At 32.7% G+C, this 12719-nt stretch overlaps 2 protein-coding genes across 3 annotated transcripts in view; one reads left to right on the forward strand and one right to left on the reverse strand.

Moving 5' to 3' along the window:
• Positions 1 to 12719, forward strand: part of LOC139974237 (fibrinogen-like protein A) — a 77452-nt gene that overhangs the window by 20505 nt on the left and 44228 nt on the right. The gene's annotated exons all lie outside the window — the stretch shown is intronic.
• LOC139974225 (uncharacterized) overlaps positions 1 to 12719 on the reverse strand; it is a 29304-nt gene that overhangs the window by 5956 nt on the left and 10629 nt on the right. The window contains exons 1-2 of one of the 2 annotated variants that reach the window (XM_071981230.1): positions 4386 to 4517; positions 889 to 934 (exon numbers count right to left, since the gene is read on the reverse strand). In XM_071981230.1, the coding sequence (XP_071837331.1) occupies positions 889 to 934; positions 4386 to 4475 (136 nt within the window). In that variant the 5' untranslated portion in view covers positions 4476 to 4517. Of the gene's footprint in view, positions 1 to 888; positions 935 to 4385; positions 4518 to 12719 lie in introns of those variants that run through there. The other variant, XM_071981231.1, reaches the window with a different exon arrangement.

Genomic DNA, 12719 nt, shown 5'->3' on the forward strand with positions numbered 1-12719 from the left:
TATTACTTACTGGTCTATACTATGTCAAACATTTTCCATTTTTTTTGTAAATGAAGTCACTCGTTTTATCTTATATCCCTGAAAAATTTGGTAAGTTAAGCATTTGAATAATACATAGCAAATTAAAAACCTCATTTTAAAGGCGATCAATAGTTTTTTTGAGCGAATTTCGTATCCTATACATCATAATTTTCATAAACAAAAAAGTACTAAAGTAAACAAACTTTCTTTAAAAAAAAAATAAAAGTCTTTGAAGTTACAAAGTTCTTATTATACTCACAAATGTTATGTTAACAACATATGATATCTTTGAAGATACTTCCCAAACGATTTTTATATCGTATACGTTCATAATTGTTTGGCTATTCTCCAAATTTTATGATATAGTTGTATCTTAAAGACAGACATTATTACTTTCACTCGTCTTTGGAAATTAGCTTGTGGTTGGGGCAATGGGGAAGGAGAATGGAGAGGGGAGAGGATATACGGGTAAGAAAATGCTACAACATTGTTAACGTTATGAAGTTTTAATATGATAGAAGTTAACATGAGACATTCTTTATAAATTAACATTCTTTGAAATTAACATTCATTGAAGTTACATAGTACTTATTATACTCACATTAGTTATGTTAACAACATATGATATATTTGACGATACTTCCCAATTTGTATATTATATACGTTCATAATTGTTTGGAAATTCTCCAAATGTTATGATATAGTTGTATCTTAAAGAAAAACAATATTATTTTCACTCGTCTTTGGTGGTTAGCTTGTGGTTGGGGTAAAGGGGAAGGAGAGGGGAGAAGGGAGAGCAGAAAAGGGTAAGAAAATGCTACAACGTTGTTCACGTTTTGAAGTTTTTAATATGATAGAAACACTTACTTAACGTTTGGTCTCCGTAGTCACTAATGCTCCTTTGACGTTCCGGCTAAAATAAGGTCAAAAATATTTATTAACAATGATCGTCCAATAAGGACAGGGTACAATTATATTGTAAAATATGTCAACGTTACATTTTTCTTATTTTCCATCGTCCTATGTTTAGGTTAGTCTAACTTTTTATTTTATTTTCTCATCTATAAATTGCAACATTTCACATAGCTGTTTGTTATTTTAGTACAAGTTAGAGGAGAGTTATTGACGCAGTCATGTATCTGTATTAGTAGATAGCCGCCGTTTATTGAATACAAAAAGAAAAACAATATAGATACGACAAAGTTTGGTTGAGTTGTAGAGGAGTATGACAATAAGTATGATAAGCAGTTTTAATTTTTACGTGAATTCAGGTGAATATTGAAGATTAAAAGTAATCCGATAAAGATGTCACCTCTCTCAGTACAAAACACAAACAATGAAAGTTAAGGTTTGAGTTTAGCATTGTCTTGAAAACATATTTTGTTTTGTTTTAATATCCCATATATTCAGAGTGTTTTTATGCCCATCAATTTGTTCTAGACAATGAACATTTACTATATGCCCATTTGGTATCACGTTCTTGATATGACTTTCATAGTTTAAAACATTTTTTTTTTTAAGAAGACCTATTGGTTAATAAAGATTTGGTTCTAATGTATAATAACGTTCGATAGAATTTTGTAGAAAACATAATTATATAAAAGAACCGTTAGAATCTTCATAATAACATATTTTTCTTGTAAATTGTTTAATTTAATTAATTCACATGAAACAAGGTCATAAAAATACTTTGCAAATTTCGCATCTGCATTATGTATTCGCGAATTTGGATTAAATTGAAATTGTTCTTTGTACTGGCAATGAAAAAATATATAACCTTTACACACATTAAATGATCGGGATTATTAATAGAGCAAATTCTCTTTTGATATCATGCAGCTGTTTGGGATAAATCTGACAAAGATGAAAATTTGTGGCAACAATGAACTAACAACGACATCAGCGATTAAATCAATTGACAATTCTTACAACAGCAACGTTTGGATGAGTAAAGTTAGTATATCTTTTGATTTTCTTTATTGCCATTGTTCATTTACATTAATTTAGTATACAACCTAAATAAATTATACTAGTTAAGTAGTTAATTAAGTCGACAGCGTATTTAATGTAACGGAATTAGAACAATTTTCTTTAATCGACTATGCATCTTTAGAACTTACGAAACATTCTTTGAAAAGGTAGATTAAACATGTTTGCCAGCCACCGAGAACGCTTTTTGATATTACAAAGAACAAAATGTACACAATACGCTAATCGATTGACGTTTATTGCAGCGGTTTGTTAACCTTTAGTTTTCATCGTTAACTTTAGAGAAGAAACTACCTCTAAGAAAATGCTATCATTATTTCGTAATTCTACTAAGTATTTTGTAGAATTGTTAACTTAAACATTGTCCTTTACATTTTGAAAAATCTTGTCTGGGCATAGACGACAAAATAAAATTGACAGGCATTTATCAATTATCATGTAACTAAAGTAACTGTTCATGACCTTAAGGTTGACTTAATAATGAGATAACAAAATGTATTGTCTTATAACTTAGAGTTGACTTGAAAACTTATTCTAAGTTCAAAATCAGGCATCCTGCCTAATGTCTTTTTCAATAAAATTGTTCACACAATAATTAAAAAAAGAAAATGAACTACTTCGATACGTTATCATGATATTTCGACAAGTTTTCTAAGTTCAATAGTTGGCATCCTGAGCATTGACTATTTGCAAAAGACTACAACGGTACATTATCATGATTTTCTAATAAAGTAAATCAAGAAGAATTTGGGTGACAGAATATTAAACTGCGTTCCCAGAGACAGAAAGGACTATTGTTTTAGAAAGATTGTGTGTTTTACCAAATAAGTGAAACTCAAAGAAAATGACTCTTTCATATCCACTGGGTGTTTATAAGATAAAGTTAAAGTTTTCAAGAAGGCATATGTTCGTCAAAGCTGAATATTCTCAGATATCTATTCAAAATCGCACCGCCTGAATCTTCGATATCTCCAAATGACGGACAGAAAAAGTACTGTTGCTTTTTTTTTTGACTCGTTAGTAAATGTTAGCAAACCAAATCTGCGTTGTCAAGATTTCTCTTTTGTTGAATATTTTGTAACATTTTCATGATGCGAAATAGCGGAATTTAAATATATGTACATCAACATATTAAAACAACGTGTGAGAAGTAGAGTCAAAAGTTGTTTCCTATAATTAGCAGGTGTCTACGGAAAAGTCTAGACTTTTCAAAGTAAATTCAATTTATGGGTCGGATCGGGATTTTCAAGATTCAAGAAATTTATTGATTAAAGCACTTAATCATAACTAATCTAAGTGTAAAACTTACAACGTAAGCATTTGGTAAGATAAAATGTTTGTTGTGTAAAAAATGTCGTTGAATAGTATTTATTAATTAACTCTCCCATTGCCATCAATATAGACATTTAAACAAAAGAAAGGAAAAATAAAAATCTTAGGTTATATGAATAAAAATTTTTTATTTTATGTGGATAAGGGAAATTTAGTTACTAAATGATATATAGATCAACCTTAGATTTCAACTGAAGTAGCCGTAAAGTAGAAAGTCTCGGTTTAGCCGTGTAAATGTTAATTAATCAGTAAAGAAGTAGAAAAAAGGGTTGGGGTATTAACGGGTAAGATTATCGGTTGGAGCATTACAGACATACTTTAGTAAGACAAGTAGACAATATAGGTCATTGCTTTAACGTTCTAAACCTCTTCAATTCATTTTGCTGTGGTAGATTAGCCTATATAAAAGCAACGATTTTCTATTTATGGTATTTAAAGGTATATTATTTTAATATTGAATTTTTCTTTCTATTTCCTCCGTGTCTGTCAAAATATAACGTTTCTATAACAACGCCACAAAAAAGCGCAATAATTCAAGTATATTAAGTACAAACCGCGGCTAACTAAGATACTCCGCTTTTTTTCGTTTTTAACGACAATGTATTTTACTGTTCACAGTTTATCTATATTACGCAGATTAAATTTATATGAATTGATGATATGTACTTCAATGGAAAGAATCCGTCTGATGGTTTCTTGAACAGAGTCATTATTATAGAAATTAAGGGAATAATGTAAAATATACCCTTTGGTAAATGTATTCTATACTACTATTTATAGTAATAGAAGACTCAAACGCGAAACGATAAATTTACAACCAGTACGTGTGACTTAATCGAATTCGACTTCTTTATTACTGTTAGTTAGCATTTTTGAAGTAATATTTTTAACTCTTAGATAGATCAACTGAAAGTAAATCGCTAACAGAGAGTGTAACAAGGTTTAACATTGCAGATCGAAAACAATCAATTGAGTACTTAAACATCGAAACGGTAACTTGACAGATGTTAAACTGAAAGATAAAAGTAAAGGAAAAAACTTACCTCTCCTTGAGAAGACACGCTGCTGGAAATACAAATGATGAGAAACAGAGAGGTTAAACCCCCACGATGTCTTTTAAACAAGTACAACATGATAACAAGCTACCTCTTGCTGTTTAAAGTTGGAATGAATTTCGAATCCATACTACAACAATTCAGCTAGATACGAAATTATCCGGAATTGTACAGTGTTGCTAGGGAACCATGCTCATACTCATTTGTCTAGACATATTATTATCATATAAGTATTCCTGTAATGGGAATATAGTGTGACTCACGTGGTTTATGTTCATATTACATGGCACCATTACAGTACGGTACAAGTTAATACCTTAAAAGGTATTGATATGATGCAAGACCATACGTCATATTTAATTTTCATTTCTTGGCATCGTTAAACTACACAAATAAAGCAATTGAAAAAAAAAACCTCAGAAGTGGCATAACAATTAAGCAATCTAATTTGTGGTGCATTAACTAATATTTATTATATTATAGACGAAGAACCGATGACCTAAAATGCAGTAGGACGTATGTGGAATTTGAGGTCTGAAAGTGAGGGACAAACCTGCAGGAGGGGTACAGCGGGAGGCGGTGTGAGACCTTTTCGAATTTGATAAATCACTGTTATAGGTTATATCCCAGTACTAGTTGTGTATTTGAAAACGCAATCATGCTATCTGCATAAAAGTGTTGCCAGATTTAGGTAGCAACATAAAAAGTAACAAATGGTCAATATTAACTGTGGAGCTGACTAATCAACAAGTGACCAAGACTAAGGGAGACAGATGTATAAGTCATCGATAGCAGCAGTTCTGGAGGGAGGCTCACTTGTGTGGAATGATGCATAGAACCATATGCCACAGTGACCGGGGGGGGTAAGAAGCTTCGAAATAGTGGGGGGCACAACATCAAAGGGGCACTTTCTCATTCCATAACCACCACTCGTTATGCTTTAAACCAATACACACCGGCCACATTACTTAAATATATATGATGTGTTAGTATACTATCAATACTATTATGGTGCACGTGAATAATTCAAATAAAATATTAAAATTGACAAAGGCTTAATATATCCAAAAGACAGTGCTTCATCAAAGGGGAACATTTATTTGCCAGTAGGGCACATTTTACATTTTGGGAAAATATGGGCGTGCCCCCAGTGCCCCCGGCACATACCCCCTACCACAGTCACATTGGTACTAGTAGTAGTATACTAGTACCAGTGCGTTTCGGATCGAAATGATAATCGTCACAATGGATCAATCTTTATTATAGCCTGTGTCGTGACATATAAAGCAGTATAAACGTATCGCAGAGTTGTCAGTGTTGCTGTGGCATACCAATCGAATCTGATAAAAACAAAGCACAAGGTATGGGGAAATTGGGGGAGGATGGGCAATTTCCACCTTGCCGCCTGTAATCCCTCCACTGCAATATGATGAGGTAATCAACTAACGAAAGGAAATTATCATCTTTTTCTTGAATTCAATAAATCTTTTTCGTTGATTCGACATCCATACTTGTTTATTATTGTAAATATGTCATATTTCAACTAAAATAAATCATTTTAGTGATCCTAATTCCCCCATCGAAAACTCAATATTTTATTTTATTTTAAACAGGCACACCTGTTATTGTACAGTCTTGTTAGTACTACGGTAATTATTTGTAGTTGCCAATACTATAAAACTTTGCAATTTTGCCACACATAACTTATTAAAGCCTTAATTTTTGCACTGCATGGCTTTTTCACTGTGGGTTTCCTGTTTTTTCTCTTTTGATGTGTTTTATTGCCAACTCGGTCACGCCGCTAAGAAGAGTCTGAGGGAAATTCAATAGTTTTCTTTAAGTGTTATGTGTTACACGCACAGGATAAAGCGTATTTCCTCGTTCCTTAGATTACCTAGGTAAGTGTTTTATAAGGTGCCAGGTAAAGAAAAAACACCGACATAGTTAACCATGTGCAGAAACGCATATATATATATATATATATATATATATATATATATATATATATATATATATATATATATATATATATATATATATATATATAAATATATAAATATATAAATATATAAATATATATATATATATATATATATATAAATATAAATATATAAATATATATTCATATATATATATAAATATATAAATATAAATATATTAATATAAATATATATATAAATATATATATATATATATATATACATATATTGTGTATTCCATGTACGTTTGAAATTTTCCATAACAGTTGCATATAAACACAAATAAGTTCATCGGCAAAGATAACAGAGGGGTTGCACCCCCTCTCTGTACAAACGACGAAGAAAGTTATCAACAATGAGGGGACAAAAAGGTAGCACCACGTTTTGAGTATTCTTAATTGAAACTTTGGAGCGCTTTCATATACTTAAAAGCTGGAAATTGGTCATTGAATCCATAGATACAAAGAAAACTGATGTTATTGACGATTAAATATAGTCATAGATTGGTATTTTCCAAATTAATAAGGGAAAATTGTGGTATATTTTTTTAAAGGTTTCCAAGAATAACAGACTCGGTATATAGTGAGGGACAACGTAATCGGAAGCTATCCACCCATATACTCCTGTTAACATGATAATTTATCTTTATCGCAATCTTCCATCAATCCAATGTATTTTAAGGATACTTTTGATTATTTTTCATTGAGGTACTTAAACTTTGACATTGTACCGTTAGATTTAACCAAACTTGGTTGCGTACAAAACCATGTTGGGATAACTTGAGCGATGATTTTGGCTTGGGAATTAAAACTGCATAATCTCAAAACTATCCTATTTTGATTTTCTCCTATCCAGGTTTTTCAACGTCACAGTGGCACTACCAGTTTTCATCAAAATTGGGATGCGTACAAAAAAAGGATTTGATGATCTGAACGATGATTGTTGGCTTGGAAATGAGAAACTCTATATTCTTACAAACCAAACAGGTTACACGTTGCGCTTCGACGTTATCACGTCAGGTGGAGATCAGAAATATGCTTCATATACCGAGTTTCAGATTGAGTCTGAGAGTAATAAATACAGACTGAATAAACTAGGCAGCCATGGTGGAACAACAGGTTTGTATACGTTTTAATTTGAAGTTATAATTTTAGGGGGAAAAAAAGCCGAATTACATGATATTTACTTCTCTCAAGAATTAAATAATAGAACATTGAGAATACCCCAGACTTGCAGTGGTATCGTCCATGGCTTTGTGTCCCGTCTCAGTTCCAGATATAGTTGAAAATACGTTTATGTATGCCACTAGTCAGATCGGTGGGTGATACTTTAAGATGACATATTTTCAAAATTAATATGCTTGATTAATTATATGAACTGTCACTTACTATTCACTTGACAGTTTTGTTTACCTTACAATTCAGATATTGTGCTCCGGGAAGCGGATTTATTTTATAGCACATTACAATAAAGGTGCGATGCCTTTTATTAAGTGTTCACGTGTTTTTTTCTTAAAGGTTCGCGTATATATGACAACTGGGGCAAAGCTTTCAGCACCTATGATCGAGAAAACGTAGACTGTATGTGATGCTTTTAACTGCGCGAACCGTCACATAAGTGGTTGGTGGCACTCGGATCATTGGTGCGCAACTTGTGATAATAATAATGGTTATTGTGACCAATTTCATGTCAGCGGAAGCTGTCACTCCGTTTGTACCAGTGACAACCTTAATGGAGACTACAACGGTGTCGGTGGAGAAAATGTATTTTCCAACCACAATGCTTACTGTAGCTTAAATTTCACTGAGATGAAAATTCGGCCATCCTTGTGAACATAATGAATTTCATATTTAGACAGTTTTACAATCTAATTTACTGCTTTAATCAAACTACCAAAAGAAAATTGTTGTAATTGTATGTGTTGTTGTGCTGCTTGTTGTTCTGCTTCTGAAAGCCACAACAGTAAAATAACACCAGAAAGAACAAAAACGCAAAAATATGTTGGAATGTTTAATGTGCGTGTATTGACACAGCGTCTGAACGACAGAATGTTAGCTCGAGGTGGAATCATATGTATATATATATATATATATATATGAAATGTAGCTTGGTATGAATATTGAAATATTGAATTAAAACCGTTGCTGCCAATGTTTTATCATACATATTTCCCGTTGTTGTATTTAAAGATATTTATCATTCATGACTTATTCAAATACTGTGACATTCACGCCTACTTCGAACATGCGAGATATGAACCGTTTAGTATCGCATAAAAAGATTTCTTCCTGCACGTTAAATTAATATTTTGTGTCTTATTTGGGTAAATTTTATGCTGTTTGTTCTCAGTACATATTTTTTTCTTCTGTTCTTGATGAAGTTTTAATACATTACGTTTTCACACATATTACGGAATATTACATTTAACGGTAGATTTGATAAGACGATACAGCGACCAGTACAAGGTGATATGCAGTTATAAACAGTTTGTTAAAATCCTTAATTTTATTACATTATCAAATCTAGTGAACTGTTGATATTGATACTCTAATATTTGAACTGCTTGCGTTATTTCTTACACCAAAATAAATGTAATTATGATTGTTTTTTTTAATTTACTAGATTAGTTGCTTGAATACTTTTATTGAGGTATTTTATTGCTGACAAAACTTGGGTATATACTTTCAAAAAAGTTTAGGTGTTTTTTTTTTTGATTTTTTTTCGGTGGCTAAGAATGTAATTGAGGAGTAATGAGCTGGATAATCTGATGCCTTCTCTGCCTTACATTAAGTAACGAAAAGACTCGCTAATATTTCTATTGATTCACACATCAGTCTCGCATATCAGCATCCTTTTAAGCTCCGTTCATTGTACTAATCGATCAATTTGATTGTATTTTTACATGCAAATCACGATAACAACAGCATCATGTATAGACTTTAGACATGTTTTATCATATCTCAGGTTTTTTCAACAGTTGGAGAACCAACTATGTTGTAGCTGTTATTATAGTCACAGTATCCCTTTAAACCAATGCATTATGCGATGAGCAAACACATTTCGTTGGGACGTCATCACTAGTTGCATTAATGAGGTTAAAGCTAGATATGTTTAATATTATGCAATGATCACATCATGTGAAATATAAATGGAAAATAGCTGTTTGAAATCAGAAGATTGAAACGGGATCATTTCTACTGGTTATTCGGATTGTAAATGTTTAAAGTTATATCCGATATTATTTCCTTTTATTTCCCTCTATTTTTCTCCTTTGTTCTATTTTGGTTGCTTGCATTTGCATTTTGGTGCCAAAAAACGTCCCAGAAAAAATTAAGTGAACACATAACTATACCAACGAAACTAATTATCGTGAAAACGTTATGTGATTTTTTGCAGATATTAAGTTGTCTTTCTAGGAACGACAATACATGTTCATCGTCACTCACAGGTGCAGTTCAAAGTCGGTTATTATTTTCAATGCAGTCTGCATTTTCATTTCTGTCTTTTTGTAGCTACATGTGTATCAAAATTTAAATATCTATTTTACGCAGTCCATTTTGTTATGGATGAAAGTTTGTTACAGAATATTCCAATGGTAGAGAATTTGAGACTATATATCCTAACAAAAACAGTTCTATTTTTCAAATGTTAAATTTATAACGCATTGCTTTGTTTACAAGTGACTTGTATTTTACGGATCTTCTATGCAAGTGTTATAAAAGGCTTTGCTTTTTGATTTAGACATTGCTGTTAATTGGATTTGTTTCTAATGTGATGTGATCACAGTGTTTGTTTAACTGGTAGCCAGAGTTGAGAATGTCATTAAATTGCAAATATTCCACTTTGTATATTTTTATCTGACAATATAGACAGAATTCAACGTTAATTTATTGTTTATATATAAAAAGTGTTCCAAGTATTACATTACAATATAGTCCGTTTATTAACACAAGTCCCTCGTAGTTCTATCAATCTTTAGCTTATGTAAATACAAAACCTTTCTGTGTCTTGTTTCTTTACTGATAGTTTATTGCTATCTGGATTCCTCTGACCAGCGTGGTTTCTCAAAGTCATGGAACGTATGCAATATTTGAGGATTGTGAATCATTACATTAGGGTAGACTTTAAGTACTCAATTATTTGCACAAGGGAATCACTGTTGAATGAGTTATTTACAGCATAAGTGAAGACGTTTTCTGAAAGAAAGCTTGCCTTGGTGTATTTTGTACGTCTTTTGCATTACACTTTCATACTTGAAAGTACAAAATTTGGTTATCATCGTTATGATATGTTCTAGTGAAAGATTTCTAATAAATTACTGCGACAGGTGAAAATACCGTTTATAAAATCTAAGTCATTTCAGGGATATAGCTCTTTCCTTGTTAAATGGAAAGTTTTCATAGAAGAACTAGAACCCGAAGTATAATGTAATTTAGATTATGATAGTTTGTCCATTCATTACGCAAATATATTCATCTAGTAAGCAATCACTGGTACTATCCACCAATATTAGCGTCGTGAGTTGTAGCCTTGGTAATGTAATGTAAATGTAGAGTAATTTGTTTTCATCCAAGGAACATTAATCTTTTATTGTATTGCTTCTTTGAACGCTCGAAATGATGTTACGTCTTTAAACATGTAGCTGCAAGGCACGCCATTTCCGTAGATATATAGGCGTACGTTTCATTGACTTGTAGGCGAATTATTTAACCGACAATACTCATTGCCCTAAACTGGTGTCATAGAACAGCCATTTTCGCAAATTCCAAGTTACATCTATATTTCAAATAAACCGTGTGTCGTTATGCTAAAGAAGACGTTTAAGACATATATTTAATTTCTTGTGGTGACAAGTGTTATGTTGAAAATTAGAGTAAGTAATAACATTTCTGAATATCAAACTACATGCTATAGGAAATTATTTGTAAAGTCCGATACATTGTAGAGAGTCTAGTAGCATCGTAACATAATAGAACAAGTACTCATATTTCCACATGTGCAAGACACATGATTGAAATAGAGAAAAGAATTAAAGAAAGTAGATAATAAATTTAGTTACAGAAACCATCCAAAAATTTGGTAGTATGACCTCATATGGCCATGGGCGTCAATCAAGGGAGGGGGGGGGGACCGGGTACATGCCCCCCACAGTTCGATCGGTGGAGGACACACTATCAAATGTCCCCCACACATTTGGTAAAAGATAAAGTTTGACAATACATGCGCATGTGTGGGGTCCTGAAAATATAATTCAAGTGGTTTGTCTTGTCATCCTAGTTTCAAATTTCATAGAAATGTATTCTCGTAGACCAAGCAAAACATTTAAACTGACACAGTCCCATTGGAAGTGTGTCACGGGTGGCAATACAAAGCATTGGTGGTTTAGCATGCTATTGTATGACGACTATTGGCCAAATTTGCGCTAAGCTCACTATACGAACTCGGATCTGGACTGTGCCTTATTAGTTAGTTATATAAATTAATAATAATAGCGTATGAGGAAGTGCACCATTTTGTGGTATGAATGCCAGGACGGCAAGTCGGGAAACTCACATGCAGTCGCGGCGGATAGCTTCCTTCTTCTATATATCCGGGACATTTTGGGACATCGTTCCTATAGGCTTATATGAGGCCCTGGGGTCATTTCCTTGACCGACTTGGTGCAATATAATGTTCCCTTTTCGAAGTAAATTTATTCACAGATTGTTAGTTGTCATTGGCTTGAACAATTGAGGGGTATTCTATTCTGAAACATAGGGGAAATGGGGCTGCGATCTCGTAGGTATTGATATCTGAAATTTTCTTGGGACGCTGCGCGCCAACCGATGGTGGCGCTTCGCTTAGATAGTACTTACGGCCGGACTACTTCAATCAATTACGCCCCTCCCACGTTTCAAATCAGATTGACGCTCCCGCATATGGCACATCGTCGTATACCCACCATATAAGAGATACATGAGCCATTACACAATATTGAACCTTTGAGGTTCATTGAACACTTCTCTAACGTTAGTTACTACGATGTTAGTCCAATAGTCTAATATCCTACAAGTAACAAATATTGAAGGGGTGAGTTGTGGAATGATTTTAGCCGTTTTGTCGTGTGTATTATAGCCAAAAGATTCATGTTTTAATATGCCATTTGTCATTTGACCTCGACAATGTGTTCCTATGTGTTCCTTTATGTGGTTAATCACAATGTTTCAGCAGCTCACGTACATGTAGCAAAGCCATCGGGTAAAGTATTCATTGCATTTTATCACAATTTGTAATTTGACGTTATTCCCATCAAAATTTGAAGTCCGTCTGGCTTACAGTTTAAAAGAGTTAAAAATAAGGTTTT

This window comes from Apostichopus japonicus, chromosome 9 (assembly GCF_037975245.1).
Source record: "Apostichopus japonicus isolate 1M-3 chromosome 9, ASM3797524v1, whole genome shotgun sequence".
Classification (NCBI taxonomy): Eukaryota; Metazoa; Echinodermata; class Holothuroidea; order Aspidochirotida; family Stichopodidae; genus Apostichopus; species Apostichopus japonicus.